Here is a 23,217-nt window from a genome sequence, read left to right as displayed (position 1 = left end):
TCGAGACTTTGAAGTTAAATGTTACATCTTGACTTAAAGCTTTCGTGACTGCAGGAATTAATATTTTTGGGGTCTTTCGGTAAAGTCACGTAGATAGGTTCGAATAAAATATATCTACGTGACTTTACCGAAAGACCCAAAGAATAAGTTAAATGTTGTTTTCTACATTGGGGTATTATAATTCTAATATGCTTATTTACCCGGGAAAGCCTCGATAAATCTCAAGACTCCTTTTTTAAGAAGGGTCCTGCTCAATTTTTGGCAGTCGGGGGCAATGTTGCTGCTGCTGCTGCTGCGTACGTGGAGCGGTGGTGCAGCGGTTAGCACGCTGCGCTACGAAACCGGCGTCCTCGTGCGATTCCCGCTCACGGCTAAGACCAGTGACGATGATCTAAACTGGCTTTGGGCCTCCCCTATATTTATTCAGCCTCGAACGAGTACCTGGAGTGGTGTGTAAAAACATCGCCGCTGGGGAGACAAAGGCGGTCGGGCGTGGTGCTGGGCACCCACCCCCTCGTGTGCCGTTCCGGCCTTCATAGGTACTCGCTAACACCACTTGCCCCAACAGTATGTTAAGGCTATACGGGGGGTTTTTGTCTTAGTTTATTTTTGTGATCCCAGCTGAGTAATGGGCATTGGGATGTTTGGCCAACGCCCTTTACGCCGCGCTATGGGAAACAACTCAAGAAGCCGGAGACTTCAAACTCCACAGAGGCAGACGTCCGAGTCGGGAATCTAAATCCCCCAGGGGCTTCTTGCTGTAAGGCGTGATCATCTTCATCATCATCACCGCCGCCGCCACCTTCCTTTGCCGCCCCGTCGCCTTGAAGTGCACCTAACCTGGCACCGGTGTTGCGGTGACGTCACCGCCACTTTAAGTGGCGAACGGCGGCTGTTGGTGTCAGTGTTGCCCTTGTTTGTTCACGTGTTCTTACTCCAAGAGTGTGATTTTTGGCCGAAGGCTGCGCATCTGAAGTATGCGGTATTTATTTTATTTTCCTCCAGCGCAAGAGCAAACAGATTCCCTGTTTCAAATGGACATTTCTTTAGGGAATCTGTGCATGATCATTTAATTGAAAACGATGTTAATTGTGTGTGCAGTGCAATGCATTTCCAGGTGCAAGCATTGTGTGCACACGGCACGAGAGATGACTCCAACGCGTCGAATCGCCCTAACTAGTTGCCCTTTCGTTATACGCAGTGAAGTTTAATGGTGGTTTAATTAGGCGGCGAGAAATCACGGGACCAGGATGCGTCTCATTTTGCAAGAGTTACCTGGGGCATTGGGCTGCCAGTTTGGAACCACGATTGCTGCTCTGCGTGTTTCTGTGTAATCCCAATGAGGGCATTTGCAGTGTAATTTTCGAATTTGCCAAATCTAGACCCTGACGCTGGCACACAATTGCTTAACTCTTGCGGATATCGGTCAGGGATTTTTTTTTGGGCTGTGAATCAGGCGGGCACGTATGATTATTATTATTACGGTTATTGCACACCGCAGTATTTACGAGGATAGGCCGCTGGATTCGAACAGTGAACCACTGCAAAGAGCGGCGAATGTGCATCACAATCTTTAGAGACATTTTGTCTTCCAATTGCAAAAAAAACAGAACATTCTTCAACCACTTGAATCAGGCCCAGGGAATATTATGTAAGATGCGTATGTTGTATATATTTGCGTGCGTGTTTGCTTTTTTAGTTTTTTTTTATTGTAAATGTTACTAATATAATTGAAAAATAATTGCTCCACCCGTGATTTAATCCAAGCGTGCGCATCGGTGCAAGATTCACATCGGACAACGGGGCCCCTGAGGTCTGGGGTTTTGTTTATTGGGGTGGCGGTATAAGTGGGGATCAGTGCGGGGGGGGGGAGGTTGCAGGGAGGGGCCCACAACCCCCACTCCCCATCATCCCTCCTCATTCTCCCGCATGACGATCACGGCGGCGGCGGTGGTGATGCCCAGAATCGCAATCAACACCCACGGAAGCGTCCCAAAAGAGACGCCTCCTCCGCCTTCCCGCTGTCAAATTAAAAAACCATCTCACCCCTGGCGCATTTGAATATGAGGGTCGCCGCGCTCACGCCAGCGATTTGTGAATGCAGAACGAGGTGGGGGGGTGGTGGGGGATCGGAGGGGTATGATGATGGGCGCGTTTCGTTCGTGGGGTTGTTTGGCCCCCCGGGGGCAGATGGAATATCGAGGTGGTCTCCGGATTATGTTCACAAGTCGCGCACGGCTCACGCTGTCGCGTTCACGCGCACAGCACGCGACGGCGCTGGGCGCTACTTGCTCAAACTCGCGCGCACGTGCGTGTGCGTGCATGTGTAAACTTCTTTCGCGCCGTACGTAGCCAACCATGCCACTCGTGTGCGGAAAAATGCACCGCGCGGTGTTGCCATCGGTGGTGCCATAAACGTGCGATTACTCTGTTCTTGGTATTCTTTTTTTAGTACACACACCTATATGATTTTGTTTTATGTGTGTGTGTGCTCTATTTCGTTGTTGTTGTTATAATTATTCATTCGCCTTCTCTTTTTTTATCGTGTGTCGAGACGCATGGGAGTGGTGCCGGACGTGTAATTGTGGGTGGTTGGGGATGGTGGGTTTCTTGGTAAAGCCATGAAATCAACGGGGGAGCGAGCGCTGATGGAATGGAGAGGGGAGGGGCGTCAGGGTGGGGGTGGTGTGGTGTGTAGCGGTGAGCGGTACGAACCTGGCGACCCGGGTTCGATTCCCGCTCACGGCCAACACCCAGTGACGATTATTTGAATCGGTCCTGGGCCTCCCCTTGGCCACCCATCCGCTCGTGTGCCGTGCCTGCCTTTATAGGTGCTCGCTAACTGCACTTGCCCCAAAAGTCTGTTAATGGTATACGGGGGATCTTTGTCTTTGCTGTGGTGTGTGAGCCCCGCCTCCCACCCTCGCCGCAGCGTGGATTGCCCCAAATTGAACCGCCCACGAAATCCCACCAGATTTTTTTTATATTTTTTTAGGGACAAGCCACGAGATAGATGGGCGAGCGAGTGCCGACGGAGTTAGGGGTTTGGGGGGGGGGGCTTTATGGTGGCGGGGGGGGGGGGTCAGCCCCCCCACGCTGTCCCCTGGTGACTGCGCCGTCTCGCCCCGTGTCATGTGGAGCTCGCCCAAAGTTGCGCCGGGAAACATCACAAAGTGAACTTCCCGCGAAATCAGTAAATACGATAATTACTCAAAACACCGGGCGTTACTGTGCACGCGCGCGCGTGCGTGTGTGCGTGAGTGTGCACGCGTGCGCGTGAGTGTGCACGTGAGTGTGCACGTGTGTGCGTGAGTGCGTGCGTGTGTGCGTGAGTGAGTGTGCACGTGTGTGCGTGAGTGTGTGCGTGTGTGCGTGAGTGTGCACGTGAGTGTGCACGTGTGTGCGTGAGTGTGCACGTGTGCGCGTAATGCACTTTAAGTACGGAAGATGGACTCCTGACCCTACTGGTCTACGTGCTGGGTGCTCCGCGAGTGGTTAATGGCCGTGTTGTTTGTTTTGTTCTTGCCTTCCCCCCACCCCCCGTGTCTCTGTGTGTGCGTGCGTCGTTGCGCGCGATGTGTTTGCGATGCTCGCAGGCTGTTCGAGACGCACCCCGAGTGCAAGGATTCCTTCTTCCAGTTTCGCGACATCGAGGATGTGCAGCGGCTTCGGCTGAGCAAACAGCTCCGCTCCCACGGGCTCAGGCAAGGGGCTCAGCCGCGAAAGCGTTCACGGATTCCACCCCCCTCTCCTCTCCCTTCCCTACCCCTCCACCTTCCCTACCCCTCCACCTTCCCTACCCATCCACCTTCTCTCCTCTCCACCGCCCGCTCCGATCAGACACGACGCGAAACGATGCCAACGCAAACCCGCTTCGTGTCCGCTCTCTCCCCTCTCTCTCTCTCGCCCTCCCTCCCTCTCGCATCGTCACAGTGCTGGATCACGTGATCCACGGTTTGTGAATCGGAAATGCAGGGCACAACGTGGGATCACGTGATCCACGGTTTGTGAATCGGCAGTGCAGGAGGCAATGTGGGGTCACGTGATACACGGTTTGTGAATCGGAAATGCAGGGCACAACGTGTGATCACGTGATAGACGGTTTGGGAATCGGCAGTGCAAGGGGCAATGTGGGGTCACGTGATACACGGTTTGTGAATCGGAAATGCAGGACACAATGTGGGATCACGTGATCCACGGTTTGTGAATCGGCAGTGCAGGAGGCAATGTGGGGTCACGTGATACACGGTTTGTGAATCGGCGGCACAGGAGGTAGTGCTGGATCACGTGATCAACGGTCTGAATCGGCGGTGCAGGTGGGATCACGTGATCAGTGGTCTGGCCATGGTGGCCGCAGTCACATTGCAAACTCTCTTCGTTTTCCATCGAATTGACACGTGACGATTCACTCATTCATCAGCCTGCGAATCAGTGTCGCAATTCAGGACCCAGATTTAATTGAAGAATCGATCGTTGTAGTTTTTTGTCGTTGGGAGTCTCTCGTTTGTGCTCACTGTCAAGCACGTTCCGTCTTCATCATTCATCCCATTCATCGTCGTCAGCCGTAATCAATCCACTGCTACACGAAGGATTCCCCTGAGCCGTCGCCATCTCTCGCGGTTCTACGACGCAAGAATCCACCCAGCACCCGCACGCACGCGAGCTGATTTAGTTTTTTCCGCGAGCTGAATAAATCCTTGCTGAATGGATGGCCTCTATGTTGGGTTCCACTCACATCTAACGTAGCCTTGTAGCAGCATTCACACGCCGCGTTTCACGATTGGCAACATTCATGGCTTTACACTAACGATGCACGCATTGAAGCGCATGTGTGATCATCGACTTTGTTACGCAAATCTTCATCATCATCAAACATCATGTTCATATTTTTCGTCTTGGTTCTTTCGGTAAAGTCACGTAGAAGGGAAGTAATAAAATAATAAAAATAAAACATTATTTTATTACTTCCCTTCTACGTGACTTTACCGAAAGAACCAAGAAGATGAATCCCTGCAGTCACGAAAGCTTTAAATCGAAATCATGTTCATATTTTTCTTCTTGCTTCTTTCGGTAAAGTCACGTAGAATGGAAAAAATAAAATAAAAAAATAAAACATAAAATAATATAATATCATGTTCAAAACTGAGGCTCATGGGTCTATGTGAATGACCCATGCTTTCCACTATTCATGATCTCTAACGCCTCTCAGTGCGTCGTCCAGTCCAGCTACCCACGTACCCCGCAGCTGATTTCCTTTCCTTTTCCTCCGCTTCTCGTCGGATGTTTACTCGCGCGGAATCCACTTCATCACTTCTCTAGCTGAACCACCGACGATGTGGAGTAGCGGGAGGCTACCCCGGCGTTTCGTTCGACTCCCGAGTCATTTCCCGCCGCTCGCATCAATTCTCCGTTGGCGCCTCTCCGTTTGTCGTCTTTGTCTCGCTCTCTCAGCACTCCCTCCCCACCCTTCTGTCGCACCACGTCAGCCGAGGCGTTCGGCCCTCTCTTCTCGTCCTTCCTGAGCGAATGAAAGCGTCCAAGATGAGACGTGGGAGAGAAATAAAGGCAGAAATGACGCGGCGGTAAAAATGAGACGAAAACAATGATCGATTCTCAAATCAAATCGCGACCCCCCCCGAATTATGGCAATTTACTGAATTGCTGTGGGGAAGGGTTTCGTCTTCCGGCGTCGTTATTACGATCGTCGTTGGCCATTCTCAGTCGATAGCTTTCGTGATGGCGCCTTTGTGCTGATGCCAGCACATTTAATCGATCCTCTGCTGCTGCCTCTGCTGCTGCCGATGCTGCGATCCATTTGTAGGCTCCGCGCAATGCATCGCCGTTGACCGTGTGGGTGATGCGTTAGATTCTAAATCCCCCCACACCTCCCCACAAGCAGACTCCCGACGCAAATTTCCTGACAGTTACCGAAAACCAACGTTTGGGAGTTGGAAGTGACCGCTACGCTCTTCCCCAAAGATTTGCGTCTTTCTTTCCCCCCCCCCACCCTCGCGATCGTGAGCACATTTTTCATCCAATTACAGATTTTCATTGAGTTTCCCCCCTTAGCCTTTAGCGGAGCTTTCCAATTCCCGCTTCGTTAGCTTTCAGTCGATGTAATACGAAGGGACGCCACTTATTTAGGGTCCGTGGAGGGTTAGGGGGTCAGGGTTTATGGTTACGGTTAAGGGGTTCAGCAGTGGTAGTGCCCAAGGCCACTTTTCATGCCCAGCTTCCACGGCGGGGACTGTGGTCTCAGCTAAGAGGCTCGTGAATTTTTCTGACCTAAAAAAAAATTTGGATGCAAATCACCGTGCAAATTCAACCTCCATTTCTCGTTGACAGCCACCTCACGAAGCTTCTTATGAAGTTGCTGCTCCAGTGGACTTGTGCATCACTTAATAGGTTAATTATAGATAGCGGATTGATTTTTTTTTTACTCCTGTCAGATGGAAAAAGAGGCGTCTCGATATTTTGGCAGTCTGGTTTCTTGATTAATTATACAATCGTGTTCAATTTGCCTGATCTCACCCAATCTCAGTAGCTCGGCAGGTTCAAGGCTGGCTACTACTTTGGTAATTGGCCACCGTCAAAGTACTAATGGGGATAGGAGTGGTGGCACAGTGGGTACACACACTACGCTGTGAACCCAGAAATCTCAGTTCAATTCCTGGCCATGGCGAACATCAGTGGTCAGTGAAATCTGAATCGATCCTGGGCCTCCCCTCTTCACCAACCTGCCCTGATCAGTGTGGTGAAGTAAGCTCAAACTACCCGCACGGTACGGGGAGAACTTCATCCAGCAGTGAATTAACAATAAGCCGTTAACAATAATTATTCGTTTCGTTTAATTAGTACTAAAATGCTTGTCGCTGAATTGCATTTTCTCCGATGAATCGGATGGAGATGATTTAAGTAGGCGACTAAATGCGTGCCTATATGAAAACCACGGATGAAGTCGCGCGCGGATTCCATCTTTAGTGAACCACAACACTTGAATCTAAATGCGAAACTGCTCTCTTTGATAAAAAAAACAATATTCGCCGGTCCCCCTCCCATACTCTATGGTTGTATTCGTTATGGCTCAATCTCGGCACTGAACTTAACCACGTACACGCGGGGTCCGTTCCTAAACCTGAGACCGCCCTTAAATACCTAAACCTGAGACCGCTCTTAAATACCTAAACCTGAGACCGCTCTTAAATACCTAAACCTGAGACCGCTCTTAAATACCTAAACCTGAGACCGCTCTTAAATACCTAAACCTGAGACCGCTCTTAAATACCTGAGCCCAGGGTGGCAATGACCTGGCCAACCCTCGCCCTCCCCCAAAGGAAATCACCCCCCCTCCCCACCGCCTGCTCTGATCAGTCTGGTGTACCTGATACCGTCAATGCGACTGGCAATGCCGTCCAGAATTTCAGGATGTCGCAATGTGATGATGTGAGAGAGGATGTGGAATTTTTTACAATATATTTTTAATACGAGCAAAAAACAATTCCGCTGGCGCCTGGCTGGCAAGCGCAGCGGCGCGCAACCGAGAAAAGGAAACCACACGGCGTTTGTTTTATCGAATCAAAATTCAATTTGTACGAGACTCCACGTGAGCAAACAAACAAGAAAAGGGCTTTGCAATTAGGCGGAATAATAACAACAGGGGGTGCATTCCGAACGCCCCTGGAATTGTTAACGAATATCGGCAGCGGCGACTCCAATCCCACCACCCGGCTTCTGAACATTGCACGCGAATGAACGGGCATTGGACCGCGGAAGGTTGAATTTCGCTGTTTGTAAAAAAAAATGAGGCGTTTCCTTTTAATAACGCTACAAATAATCTGCTTAATTGATCAATGTAAGGAAACAATATTCAACCACCGTCCCCCCCCCCCCCCCCCAATAAAATGAAATAAGTGAGCCGAAATTAAGCGGCCGCTTAATTCAACCACAATAACTGCCGTTGGGGGATTTGGGCCGCGTTAAATTTTGCAAAGCGGCACGCAAGTTTACCGCTGTGGCCACGACTGCTACCACTGCTGCTGCTGCTGTTTCCGTACCGTCGGGACTTAGCCTCGGCTTCAATTGGCCACTGCCAGAGGTGTCGAGACGTCACCCCACTCGCGCTCCTCGAAACGATATTGGGTGCTCGCAATGCCCCCCCCCCCCGCCCGCCTCCCCACGCACCCCGCTGTGTTGAACACCGAGAGTCAACTGAGAGTCAAGTGGGGTGTTCACAGGGCAACGGGCGCAAATGAATTGCCACCCGATACGAACGTCGCCATTTCCACCTTTACCTTATTAGCTTATCTGTAGTTGGGTTTGTTTCTCTTCCGCTCCGAACGCGCCAGCCCCCCCCCCCCCCCCACCAAAGCACTTACATTGCAGGATATTGCTGAGTTGTCACGCGTTCACGATTGCATTAGACTGAGTAACGATACGCGTGCCAGCTCCATCCATTCATCCATTTCTGTTTTGTTGTTGTTGTTGTTGTCGTTCCAATACTTCGACCTGCGCTAATGGAGGCCGTGGCGTAGCGGGTGTGACGCGCCCACGCTCGCAATCCGTTCAGTCAAAACAGCGGGGGAAGGTTTCTTAAATCCCTCACCAACCCCCCCCCTCCCGCCTTACACACCACCACCTCTGTCTACTCAACCGGCAAGTATAAATGGGTACGGCGCAGTCAAGGTCTTGTGCGGTGTGGTAAAGTGTGGGTGCTCCCACCCTCTTCCAAAGACATCTGGCCCGGCATGATGGGATAGGCGAAATGCCCTCTCACAGGGGTTCTCTCCAGCTCTGCCCAGTCGTGGCCCTTCCACCAGCGGTGGAGTGAGCAGGCACTTGCAGGGCCGCGCCTTTAGCCTCTGACACCTCCGTGCGGTTTAATATGTCTGGATTTGACCCTCCCCCCCTCTCCCTTCTCCACCCTCCCCCCCCCCAAACTGTGCTCGGGATGCACGGTAGAGAATTGTTTCGCATCTGCCGCACCACCCGTTAGGGAAACGGCACACACACACACAAGAGTAATGCCTCTGTGCTTAAGAACCTTAAATAATTCATGCCCGGCTCATTGGAAGAGTGGGGGGGGGGGGGAGAAATACGCTCGCCCCAACTTCGTGGTGTACAACGCAGCGTTCCGTGAGAACATTGACTCGAATGTGCGTGCGTGTGTGTGTGTGTCCTAGTTGGAATAATTAAGGTGACTTTAAGGTGGCATCATACTCGTGCACTCATTCTGCCAATATCTACCATGGGGTCGATCGTGGCTAGTACACACCAAGTGTTGTAGGCTCATCGCTGCACGGGCCTTAGACCAATGAGTGTGTTCCACACACACACACAGATTTAGTCCATTCACCGGATTGAGTCTGTGGCTTGAATACATCCGTGCAGAACCGTGATTGCTATCCCCTCGCACATGCGGATTTTTTTGTCATGGGGTGCTCTGAATTCCTCCCTAACATTCCATGGCAGGACCCTCCTGTAAAAGAGTCTTGCGACTCTGTGGGGCTATTCTTGTTAAATCATCGTTGGCATTATTATTTTTTTATGTGTTAAGGTGGAGAGCGTTTGATTCAGTGAGTGGGCGAGCGAGCAGGCAGAGCGAGCGGGCGAGCCCGCGGCCATGCATCACCATTTTCCAATCGAGGTTACGTCCCAGCTTCACGATTTACAACTTCCTTCTTGCTCTTTGATTAACGAAGAGCGACAGAGACCTTTGGCTCTGAGACCTGCAAAACTTTCCCCGACACAAAAATGCAAAAGTTCCCCGTCGCTTTGCACATTCGTGGCGCGCCGTTTCTTGGCGGCTCCGTAATGAAGCCGGAATTAAACGCAGGGCTCCCCGTATCTCCCGCTTCGCCACCAAAGAACCGCCGATGAATATTTCGCATTCTCTTCCCAGTGACGCCGCATTATCCAGCCACGCGAGCACAGACGCTGGGGTGAGAAATCAGCCTGCCCCCCTCCTCCCATCCCCGCATGTGTATTTATATACGCCGACATCTGGGCTCAATGTGATCTGATTAAACGTTCATTTGTTTTGGCAATTTTTTTTTTTGGGGGGGGCGGGGGCGACTCGAACGCCCGTTTGCTATCGTGGCCGCCGTGGGAGATGAGAGCCGATGGCACGGATGAAATGCGATCATTTACTTTTTTGGGGGGGGGGGGGTATCGTCGCATGTTGTTGTAGTGCAGGTTACAATCCTGTCTGTCTTCATCCCCCCCCACTCCCCTGACCCCCCCCCCCCGCCAACCACCCCCGCCCCCCAAATATAAATGTGCAGTCACTTAGGCTTCAATGCCGGGACGCGCGTGTTTTGTGGCCAAATTGGTGAAATGAAGGCGGTGTTTGGCAGCTAATGCGATCAGTGGTCGCTTGTAATGCTACATATCATTACCCTGTCAATTACATCCATTAGTCACACCTGTTCGGAGAGCCGTGCAAACCCACGGGATGATAATAACAATAATAATATCCCTTGCATTTTAGTCGCACAGCGTCCGTGGCCTCCTGAGCCTCTCCGCTTATTAAATCAAACGAGACTTGCTGCTGCAGAGAATGAACAACAACAGCAGCAGCAGCAACAACAGCAGCAGCAACAACAGCAGCAGCAGCAACAGCAGCAGCAGCAACAACAGCAGCAACAACAACAGCAGCAGCAGCAACAACAGCAGCAGCAGCAACAACAGCAGCAGCAGCAACAACAGCAGCAGCAACAACAGCAGCAGCAGCAACAACAGCAGCAGCAACAGCAGCAGCAGCAACAGCAACAACAGCAGGTGGAAACAAACTGCCGGATGATCGAGAGGCAGCAGCGGCAACAATAACTTGGGGATGCGTTTGTGAAAAATGCCCTCGGGCAACTAATGCCTCGACAACTGACTTTCGCAGCAGCCCTCAACGTTGCGACGTCCACTGCGCAATTGATCGTCTTCTCTTTAAATGGAAAGAGCGACGTCTGCAAGGGTGGCTCGAGTTTTGATGTCTCGTCAAGACGCGTCGTAGGGATGCGGGGGTGGGGGGGTAAACGTTTATCGCCTCCCCCCCCTCTCCCCGAGCGAGACTCTTCACGACTCGTTCCCATGCCTTGACGTTTGCCCGATCAATTGCAGCGGGCGTCGTCTTCTTTTTGTTATAATCGCCACGGAGATTTAACGATGAACTCATAGATACGTAAAAAATATATATTTAAAAAAAAACATCCTATTTGTTTTCTTTCGGCACGGAGTGGAGAAGGTCCGGAGTGATCGGCCACGTGGCTTTATTCGTGATTATTATTCCATCGGCTGAAATATATGAGCAAATATTATTTGTTTCTTAGCAGTGGGGAAAAAAAATAACATTCCCTGTTTGTTTACTTGACCGGTTAAAAATTTATACAAGATTTTTGAAGCAGCAATAACACTGAATTCAATTATTTGAAGTGCATTCGTGTTGTTAGGCCAGACAATGACTTTAAAAATAACCACGTGCACCGTTCCGCATGTTATTTCTAAAGGTTCCCCGTGTCAGTGCGTCTACAGTTACTCGCGCATGTAATTTACAGAATACGCTTTGGAATTTGTGGAGCGGCGAGATGTGACCGCGTCTTGAAGAAACTTTACAGAATATGAAGGGGGGGGGGGATACTGTCAATGTACACCGCAGTGAAGTGGAAACATCATGTAATAGGCATCTAAAAACACATTCCTGCGGAGGGAGTTGGTAGGAACGTTGGGTTGCTCGGTCAATGTCCAAGTTCAACGGCGGCGTGGTGTATTCCGCAAATATGCCCGACTGTGAGGGCGGGCACAAGCCGGCGTGAGTAGGTTAAACGTTGAGTTTTATAAGGGCACCACGGGGTGACCAGCCCCTCCTCACCCAGCCCCTCCCCACCCTCCCTCCCCACCCTCCCCACCCAGCCCCTCCCCACCCTCCCCACACAGCCCCTCCCCACCCTCCCCACCCAGCCCCTCCCTGCACGACGGACGGACACAATAATCCCCTGTGGGCTGGTGTAACCAGGAGGTTCCTACCAGTATTATACCTATAATCGGCATGTCTGCTATGAAGAAGAGCCATTGCCTGAAATGTCGCCTGCTATTTATAATTTGACCTCTCTATGGCAGTGTTACTGGCGAAAGTGTTTTGTGTCACTCGTGCTTGCACACCTCTGCCAAGTATTCACTCGAGTGTGTATGTGTGTATTTGTGTGTGGGGAGCGGTAGAGTAGCGGTTTATAGCGCGCTGCCCTGCGAACCTGGCGATCCGGGTTCAATCCCTGCTCACGGCTAACACAAGTGACGATCATATTATCTGAACCAGTCTTGGTCGATTCAGCCTCAAATGAGTACCTGGTGTGGTGTATAAACATCGCCACTAGGGAGACAAAGGCGGCCGGGCGTGGTGTTGGCCACCCTCTCCCTCGTCTGCCGTGCCGGCCTTCATAGGTACTCGCTAGCAGCACTTGTCCTAACAGTCTGTTTAGGCTGTACGGGGGATCTTTGTCTTTCCATCAGGGTAACTGGCAATGGAGAAACATTGCGTAATCAGTACGTATTTCAAAACCACCCATAGCTCTGTGCCATCGTAATTCAAACTTGTAAAACAATGTGCCTTCTCGTATATCCACAACAATCAATCTGGGATACGCAATCAACATTTTATAATTGCCTGCTTTTGAGCATAACACAGGCAAATGTCGAAATTTCCATAAATAATGCCCACAAGCATCACAATGATGCTGTCAGACTCCTCACTCATCAACTATTCCGCACATCACCCCACTGCTGCGATCTCTCCACTGGCTCCCAATCCAGTTGCAGGTCGACCACAACCACTTCACTCCCTGTCCTCGCCTTGCTCCATAGACTCACCCCCTCCAACCTCTCCCCTCTCATCTCACTCTACTCCCCCCCCAACACACTCTCCTACCTCTCCCTTCTCATCTCACTCTACTCCCCCCAACACACTCTCCTACCTCTCCCCTCTCATCTCACTCTACTCTCCCCAACACACTCTCCTGCCTCTCCCCTCTCATCTCTCTCTACTCCCCTGCACATTATCCTACATCTGCCCTGTCCTCTCACTCTACTCCCACAACACACTCTCCTACCTCTCCCCTCTCCTCTCATTCTATCACATTTCATATCCCTCTACTCCCACACACACGTTCTTACCTCTCATCTCGCTCTACTCCCTTGCACATTTTCCTACATCTGCCCTGTCCTCTCACTCTACTCCCTCCCAACACACTCTCCTACCTCTCCCCTCTCTCTACTCTACGCACACACACACACACACTCTCCACTACAGCAACCAAGTATTTCCGTCGAAGTCTTCACGGTCAGCCGTTGCAAAGTAGGAGGTCGCACCATCTCTTCTGCTGCCCCCGTTGTCTGAAATCCCCCCCCCCCTCCATGCTCTGAACTCTCTGCTGTTGTGAACGTCCACGATCCAGATGTTGCTTTTCCCCTCTCTGCCGATAACTGACGGCCTCTCTCTGTTAAATAAATACGTCTTCTTGTTTCTGTACAGCATCTTGAGATGTGGTCACGTAGAAGACGCTCTGTAAATCCACATGCATTGTACATTGTAAATTGTATTAGCGAGACTCGAGAAATGTATACAGGAACCATTCAGGAAGTAAACACGTTGGGTATAACTATTGCGTTGGCAGAAGGCCAAGTTCTGCCAATATTTTGTGGGAAAATTGTCAAAATGCCATATTTAACAGTTTTTTTAAATAACTATACTTGGCACAAAACGACGGCGCAACCAATGAAGAACGAGGCCCTCGTGGCCTCACAGCGGTGCACTTTTTTGTGACAATACGTTTCTCGTTTGTTGGTGAAACACAATGTCACTTCAGGAAGCGATGGCCGGGTGGCTCGGACGGCAGAGCTCGGAGGTCAGACCGCTGAGCTGGCACCGCTGAGGTGCTGGGTTCGAACCCAGGCAGCCGCTGCATGCGATTAAACCGAGTTGTCAAGTGTAGCGAGTTGGTGTTTCAAAAATGACTTTTCCTAATTAGTTTTGGCCCTCGTCGGTTTTCTCATTCTGCCACGAAGTGTTTCTGTTTCCTTTAACACATTTGCTTTCTCTTCATGCGTGGTGCCTTGAGACAGCGTGCAAATAATAACTCTCATTATTATCTCATTATTACAGTCGTAAATCCATTCACCGATGACCACACGCACAAATAACCATCACATTAATTTTTATTCCGTACTTAATTTGGCTGAATCCCAGCTGTCGGGAAATTTTAAAAAATATATCACACTTACTGTCATGTGATGAACATTATTCTCCGTGGCGGCGCAAGTGAGAAAGTGCTGTCCCCCACATTGTGGATTCGACACCATTAAAACTGACCTCGGAGGTAGCTCTGTAATATCCACTTACACGAGCCATTGACCAACACAGAGGGCTGAACTGCTCCACAAGAGCTTTGAATGGATGCGTCGTCTTGTGACACAACAGCGGAAGCACAATGAAAATAAATTTGGATCGGAAGATTGAAAAAAAAAAAGCTAACTTTTAAGTTTCGCATGTTAGAACGCTATCGCGTCGTGAGAAACAGGAGTTAGAAGGGACCTCGGCTAGCGTCTCCATTTGGCCCAAAATGCCGAATTGTATTCATCCATCTGAAAACGTTGATATTATACATATATATATTTTATCCGCAGAATCAATTACCGCACGCTCAGACAGTTAAACACCGGCGTGGCACGCGAGAGAGAGATGAGAATCCGTTACCCACCGGGATATTTCTGTGTGGATCACGAACTACCACCCTCCCCACCACCCACCACCCCCACGACCACCTTCCTCACCACCCCCCACCATCCCTCCCCACCACTACCCTCCCTACCACCCCCCACCACCCTCCCAACCACCCCCACCACTCCCCCCACCACCCCTCCCTATCACCCTCCCCACCACCCCCCCACCACCCCTCCCCACCACCCCACTAACCACCCTCCCAACCACCCCCACCACCCCCACTACCCTCCCCACCACCACCGCCCTCCCCACCACCCCCACCACCACCCTCCCCACCCTCCCCACCACCCCCACCACCACCCTCCCCACCACCCTCCCCACCACCACCACCCGACCCCACCACCCCCACCACCCTCCCCACCACCACCCTCTCCACCACCCCCACCAAACGCATGGCGGTGGTGGCAGCGTAATTGACTTCCAATTTATTGGCGGCAGAACTGTCAGAGGAGTGGGACCGGGGTGGGCGGACGGCTCGAGAAATGTCTTCGAAAGGATGTGAAGATTGATCTCACCGCTGGACAATACATCCACAGGCAGTGCCACGGCACTTACGCTTCTAGATGATTTGTGCGTATGGGTACGAATTTAATTTAAGTAGGTGGCGGGAGGGGAGTAGAGGGGTAGTGGGTGGAACGATGTATTTATTGATTATTTAAATATCGATTTTTCTCTTTGCTTCTTGATGTTTTAGGGACTTTATTTATTAATTTACAACAACAACAACATGCAGAAACGGATGGAAACCCGGAATGCACATTCGCCGGGGGGCGATGATCGGAGCGAGCGCCCGCGCGCGGCACCACCTGCAAATCGCAGCGTTCTCCAGCTCGCGATCGAGGAAAATTGGAGGAGGCAGGCAAGAGGAATCTTTTAATTAAGAGAACTTTGGCGGAGTGACACAACGAAGGAGATCGGCGCAGGTGGAGGAGGAGAATAGATGATAAATAGCCAAAGGGGAGGGAGATGAAAGAGGTGCGGCAGAAGAATGAGCCCGTGTCACGAGAGAAGAGTCGGATCAAGAGCGAATGTTTCTCTCGATTGAAATCGGTTTTTTTTCGTATTCTTTTTCTCCCAGGTATTGTCCCGGGCACAATAAGGGAGCAAGTGCACTTGACGGCATACCTTGCTTGAACGATTTCCGGCATGACAATCAAATAGATGTGTTCATTCTTAGAGCTGGAATTCAGCCAATGTAATTGCAAATTTCAGATTTTAATGCGATGGGTGTGTTTTTTTTGTGTGTGTGCAGTCATTAGTGATCGGGGTAAGACCTTGAACCGACCGTTGCGCTTTGAGAAACCAGTTGAATCGTCGACGACTAAAACCCGGATTCAACCCCAGGAACCCAGTTAATGCTGGCTTTGTCTCCAACCACATCATGTTTAATTTGCTCGCGAAGATTTCACTCACGTCGCGGCTCGATGATTTGTAATCGAGATTAAATTCAGCCATCAATCAGTGGCAATTTCTCATCCTTACCGTCCGTCGGGTTTCTTCTGTCTTGTTTGCTTTGTCTCGTTCGTTCAATTCATCATCGTTATCAGCCGTGATCAATCCACGGCTGTTTGAAAGCTGGCTCCAAGTTTTGCCCATCGATTGCATGTCCGTGATACAACAATCCATACAGCTCTTGCACAAGATCAGATTTCATCGCTCCATTAGCCTAAAGATAATGTGAGCACATACCTTGCATGCGTCATAAATAATCAATGCACGCATGCACAATTTAATGAAATTATGCCCACTGTATGAATTGATTCTAAGGCGAAAGTCGATTAATTGTAACGTACCCAATTTTTTGTATTGATTGTTTTAAACGTTTGGATTATAACATTATGTACATACCAAAAAACAACAAAGGTCTCTGCTTGGGTATTTGCCAAAAAACATTGCACACGTGCCACATATTTGATCTCTGCGCACGTCCATATCAGTGTGTGTGTCGGTGCGTGCTGTGTACGTGTACGGGGAGTGGTAGTGCAGTGATTAGCGCAATGCGCTACGAACCTGACGACCCCTCTGTTCGATTTTCGCTCGCAGCCCACATCACTCAGCAGATATCCGTACGAACCACTCCCGGATTCTCCCCTGGGTCAACGTAGCCTTGTATTCGTACCTGGCGTGTTGTGTAAACCATCAACACCGCAGGGGCAAACTGCAGGAGCAAACGTAGTCGGGCGTGGTGGAGGTGGTGGTGGTTGTGGTGGTGACACTACCACCTCGTGTGCCGTCTCTGCCCATCATTGGGTGCCCACTAACGGCGCTTGCCTCAAGAGTCTTTGTAAGCCACGCACGGAGATCATTGCACTTGATGCAGCAAATCTGGTTGTGACGGTCCCACCTGATGATGGAGACTTGTGTTGCCTCCAAAACGTCGTGATTTTTATTACTTTATTTTTATTAACTTTAATTTCATTTTTTTTACCTACGTGACTTTACCGAAAAAACTAAGAGTATGAATCCTTGCAGTCACGAAAGCTTCAAATCTAGAATCATTGCCTTTGATATTCGTGTCTGTGAATAGACGCGCGTGTCGACGGTCATTGCCGTCAGTGGTGTGTAAGCTACACGGTTCGAATCTCGCTTCGTGGAAATATGTTCAGGAGCTAACTGCCAACGTCGAGTTCTGCTGGCCACGAGACGGCTCCAGGAGGGAGTTCGCGTCGTTTTTTCCGTTCCCCCTCCTGCATTAAAGGAGCGCAAGGCTACGGTGGTTTACCATCTGGTCAATAGTTTGGGTTGCATGTCCACAATCGCACGGCCGTCGCTCGTCTTTAATCGTTCATTAGCTGCACTCGTGTACAACGCCGCAATTCACGGGTATGTATGGATGTATGTCGAACTTTTTTCTCACCGTACGTAGCCAACCGTGCTAACCGGAGATGCGGGAGCTTACGTGACACCAAAGCAATGACCTTGGACACTTCAGTAAGAATATATAATGATGACAGGATGAAGGCCCTCCCGACGGAGTGTTGGTCACCGGGGTTGTTTGACCATACTTCGCCACCCTGGCAAGCGTGGGTCGGTGAAGTGGGGGGGGGGGGGGCCCAGGTCCGGTTAAGATATCGCTCGCAAACCGATGTTGGCCCCTGCAGTTGCACTGCAGCTGTGATTTGGTTCAATGTTGAGGACACAGGTTAAAGCATAGGTGGATTGGAATGTTTACATCATATTTTGTGTATCATGTTTGTACGAGAGAGATGGCCAAATTGAAGGCAGATTTAGAAAGAAAAAATGAGGCTCGTACGACGGAGAAGAGACAGGTTTGTTTGTGCGGGTAGGTGAGAGGGTGGCAGAGCTTTAGACCGTAAGAGCAGCATAACGAAATAGCAACCTCCCGCACTGAGACCGACGGAAGTCTGAGATAGGGCAAACGCCACCAATCGTGGGCTGCGCGGGTCACGTTTGTGCCACGCGCAAAATCCGGGAGCTTGACAGAATACGCCGTCTCCTCACATTCCGCCCGTGCGATTTCACTTAAATGTAACCGCACCAATTTACAGTCACCCATCGCCCGTAAAAGATTGACAGGTCGCCAGCGCGCGCGGCACGCCCGCGAGCGTGACGCAGCGGCACTGCTGAGAGATTGCGCCGTGGAATGCGACGGCTCAATAAACACGCGCGCCGGGACGACCGCGGCCATTAACCCAATATTAGAAGGCGTAAATATTTATCAAAAAATCCATAACGCCAAAGCCACGACGCGTTACACACATTTACGCGCCGCGACGTCGCGGTGGTGAGCGATGCGCCGGGACTCGTTGTTTTTAACGCGCGCGCCGCCCCCCGCGCTCGCTCGTGGTAAAAGCGCGAAGCCCGCATCACAACGCGTGTGAGCTTCGTTCAGACGTAGCGTCGTAGATGAGTGCGGAGAGAGAAAAAATTTGGAAATTTTTTGTCCTTTTATTACGTGGGGGAGAGTGGGTTTGGTTACCCGTCCCCTCCGTATTTCAATGCACAGTCTCGCCCACGAGCCCAAAGTTCGCGCAATCTGGTTGGTGTTAGAGCCGACGCGGTGGAGTGGGCACGCTGATGTCGATGTGCCGCGTACCCAGCTACTCATTGTCGGGCGAGTCATCAGAGGAGATGCCTCCGATTAGCACGGTGGGCTACGTACGGTGCGAAGAAAGTTCATACGTACAAAACTGAACTCATTCGTCAATAACACTGCCTTAAAATAAAAAATAGGCGACGTTACGGGAAACGGCCCTTCTTCAAAGCACATATAAAGAAGGGATATTGCCCGAAATGTCACCTATGAATTATTTGTTATTTTTATATATTTTGTTTTCTTTCAAGGCAGGGGTGTTGACAAATATGTTGAGTTGTTTTGTTGGTTGCGCGTGAGCACCTCTGCCAATGCAGCAGCAGCGCCAAATTATTATTTTAGCCTGAGGAGGTACCTCCTTTGTCTCCCACTGGGGAGACAAAGGAGGTCAGGTGTGGTGCTGGCCACCCACCTCCTCGTGTGCCGTGCCGGCCTTCATAGGTGCTCGCTAACAGCACTTGCCCCTACAGTCTGTTAAGGCTATACGGGGGATCTTTGTCTTTGTATCGAGCGATTCCTCGAGGAATACGTAAACACGTTTAATGCATTCTCCGTGAATCTTATAAATAATAACAACCTGGGAGGTGCGTTTAATTCCGAATGGATTTTAATATCTCGGGATGTCTCCGTGGACGTTTTTGTAAAAAAAAAAAATCCCTTATTTGTATACTCGGCATTTGCAATGAAATATTGGACGCACTTGCCCTTGCAAGTGCTCAGCATGTCCATCGTTGCCGTGCGGATTTTACCGTCAAATTAAATTTTTGGGGATTGTCTTTCACAGCGAACTCGGTTCACCGGGCTGAAATTACTTGGTGTCCTGTCGTCCGTGGGCGCGCCATCAAAAAAAGCGATGACACGTTTGGTACAACGTAGCTCGGCCGTGCTTTCATGATTTGCCAGTCGGTTGAAATTCCGACTCGAGTTACGCTCGGCGTGAGATGGCACCGAATCCACGCTGGCGGTGTTTCGCAACTCCGCTCGCCGTTGCATTCCGCAAGTCCGGCTCTTTGGAATGACCAAACCGTGTTGTGTTCTAGCCGACGGTGGAAATGGGCCGGGATGACCTGGAACGCCTGGCTTGCGTGTTCCGGAAGGAACCAGGGACAAGTTTAATAGCGGCGGGTAGTCTATTTATGTCTATAAATATACGTCTATATATAATGTCTTTATGTATTTATGTCTTTATATATTTAACCCGCAATTGTTCGTCCATCATGCTCTGCATCTCCCAAATGGTACGTGGGGGGAAAACATGCATACAATGGTGTGAAAGGTCTGAGAATATACATAACAGATATGTGTAAAAAAAAAAAACCCATCACTTTACTTTGTTAAATGAATGCGCTGAGATTGGCAAAAAAAAGTGAATCTATTTCGTCAACGCTCCCGAAAAACGCATCGAAAGGTCTACAAACCACAACCGCGACAACCTACGTGGTGATCTTTTCGGTTCTTATGCCAGCGAAGCCACTGCACACTGCACGCACCTGATGGTTGGTAATCACGGAAAGCTGAACCGTGGGGTTGGAGGTTGTCACAAGGACTGTAGTTGGGGGAGGGGCGGGGGGGGGGACAATCACACAGGTGACCCCCACTAGTGGCACACGCAGCGATACATTTCCGAGGAAGCAATTTGTCTTCCTACCCAGAGTGTGTTTATGCATTTACCCAAAACCGTGTAGATGACGTTTCTAGTCGTCACCATCGCCGTCGCTTGCGCTCATTCAACCTCGCACGCCTTTCCTCGCCCCCCAGAGTGATGTCCCTCATCGAGAAGACCGTGGCCAGGTTGGATCAAGACACCGTTCTGGAGCAGCTGATATTCGAGCTGGGCCGCAAGCACTACAAGTACAACGCTCCTCCCAAGTACTACGAGGTGAGGCGGCTGTGGGGACGGGGGGGGGGGGACGCGGGGACTGGTGTCCGGACACCCCCCCCCCCCCAACGATGCCTACGACCCCCAACAACGGCCGTGCCTCCGGGTAGTTGGGGGGGGGCAGGGCGGGGTTGACCACAATCGTTGAAGGCAAGGGTCGGATTAGCGCCGTTATTTCCTTGGAAGGTTTCGCTTTCAGGACACGAGAAGCTGCGAGCGCGCGGGTGATAGATGGGGCATGATGGGAGGCGGGTGGGGGGGTGCGAGCGAGCGAGGCGGTGGGGGCTGGTCTTGCGGTGCCGTTAAGACAAGGTCACCGACCCGCGGCCCCTGTTGTCTACGCAATACTGCTGGCGACACTTTTTTTCATTTTTTCTCCTTTCCGCAGACAGCCGGCGACAAATATTTCCGCTGATAGCGAGGAAGCACGGCGCGTCTGATCCGGCGCGGTTACACAAAGCCGATTTTATTGTACATATATATATACACGGTGGCCAATAATGCAGGACACATAGCGTTATTGAATTTATTTTAACAAATGTCCTAACTGACCTCCATTAATATTACTGCATGGTGCATGCATTCTCTTTTGAAATTAATTCAGGCGTTTTTAAAAAGATTCCAGCTGCCTTCTGTGGCGTACGTGAACACGAAGTGAACTGGATCGTCTTCGGACGATTTTTTTGTTTCCAATTTATCAACGTCATCTGAAAGGGAAGAAGAAAAATAGATGGGTAATCATGATAATCGATACAATATTAACTTAAAGAATAAACAATTGCAATGTATAATGCGAGTGTTCAAATAAAGGAAGTAAACCGATGTGCGCTGACTTTTTGTCCACCCTGTAAAACACCAAAAATATATTTTTTATAGCCTCAGAATACCCCACGGTGCTATTTTTCCTGAGATCCTGCAAAGGGGAAAGGGGAAATGTCCAGCCGTGTAAACAAGGCTGGCATGTAAACAAACGTGCAGAGGCGGAGAGAACAGGACATTGCCATCATTGATTGTATTCAGGAGAGAAAAGGTCAGCGATTCGTCCAGATTTAAGCGGAGTGAGCATACAGTGTTGTAGAACGGGGGTCAAGGCTATTCTTGACATCAGGTGCAGCCATAGTTGTTGCGTTGTTGTCAGCCGGTAACTGCCCACTGCTAGGCAAAGGCTTCTCTCATGTTCCTACCGTTTCATTCCTCTCCTGCCCGCCAAGCGGACTCCGAACTCTGCGATTTCACCTCGCCGTCTCTTCCCGCTGTCTCCCCCCCACCCTCCCGCCGCTTCTTTTTGCCTTCCCTCCACGGTATCCACACGCTCCGTTGTTACTCATCGCTTGAGCGCAGCGGGGGGAGAAATATGGGAGGGAGCTGCCCCACCGTTCGACGGGAGGTTGTGAGCGGATACGGTCCTCCGAACGTGATGTTTTGTTTCACGGCGACCAATGCTTGTGTAGAGGTGTAATTGCGCATGGCTACGAATGTTGAGGTGTGATTATGCATGGCCACGGATGGCCAACAAACACAAGGGGCGGGGTTACGGCCGTACACAAGGGTGGCGCTAGCACCGACGTCCGCATGTGTATCCCCCACGGGCCCCCCCTCGGGGGCGAGTCCTATAAAAGGTGATGAGCTCGAGGGCTCGAGGTCGGGACTCAGCTTTAACCAGAGAAGACGGAAGACCAGCTAGTGTAGGCCCCAGAGCTCCCCTGGCTCGCTGTCCTTATAAGGGCCGACCAGGGCAAGCCGGTGGCGTGGCCCCGAGAGCCCAGACGAAGCTGGTCTGGTGACTCAGGGAGCCGGGATCCCAGCTTAACCAAGCTGGGACAGATAGCCTCCCCTAGTCCCGTAGTGGAGGAATTGGTATAGGTTAGAGGGGTTAGCTGTCGAGAATCCCTGTAGCCAAGTGACTTGTACAACTGTGTTGGTGTAATAAATAAGTGTGCCTCCGATCCTGTCGTCAAGCCTCCATATATACTTACTACACTTGGAAAGGGAACACACCGCTTGTTTCAAACGAGCGTTGGGGTGGGCAACTGTCGTTTGGCAAGTCTTGCAACGTGTTATTTTTCTCATCCGTCAGACCTTGCCGTCCCTCTCCACCGTGCCCTGTAATTTCTTTGGCAAGGCACGTCTACCGCAAAATCCCTGGGAAGGACGTCGTGATCATCTGAGCAATCATCATCATCATCATCGCCATCGCCCGCAGTAAAAATGTTCTCACAATCAAAATGTGCACTGCAAAACTGGAAAATAACAGGCGTAGGAGCCTGAATGAATTGATACGAATGTATCGATGCCCCACCACGTGGTTAAATAGCTGCACATTAAGTACGCCTACAAAAAATGAGATGCAACGGAGCACATGCGTTGCTGATCGATGGGCACGTGAAGACAAATACAAAGATCCACTGCGTAGCCGACGAAGGCTGCGGGGCAGGTGCCGGTAGCGCCTGTGAAAAAAAGCTTAATAGCTCATCGGATTTCTCTGGGATAAATAAGGATTCTGATTATGAATTCCCTCCCATC

The 23,217-nt window shown here is 50.6% G+C and overlaps 1 protein-coding gene across 1 annotated transcript in view; it reads left to right on the top strand.

Annotated features, from left to right (window-relative positions):
• The window catches only part of LOC133352559 (neuroglobin-like), a 60,538-nt gene that overhangs the window by 19,636 nt on the left and 17,685 nt on the right, over positions 1-23,217 (top strand). The window contains exons 3-4 of the mRNA XM_061568273.1: positions 3,597-3,704; positions 20,574-20,694. Of these exons, the coding sequence (XP_061424257.1) occupies positions 3,597-3,704; positions 20,574-20,694 (229 nt within the window). The remainder of the gene's footprint in view (positions 1-3,596; positions 3,705-20,573; positions 20,695-23,217) is intronic.

This window comes from Lethenteron reissneri, chromosome 41 (assembly GCF_015708825.2).
Source record: "Lethenteron reissneri isolate LAM-NWPU_2019-01 chromosome 41, ASM1570882v1, whole genome shotgun sequence".
Classification (NCBI taxonomy): Eukaryota; Metazoa; Chordata; class Hyperoartia; order Petromyzontiformes; family Petromyzontidae; genus Lethenteron; species Lethenteron reissneri.
This window is presented reverse-complemented; position numbering and strand designations above follow the sequence as displayed.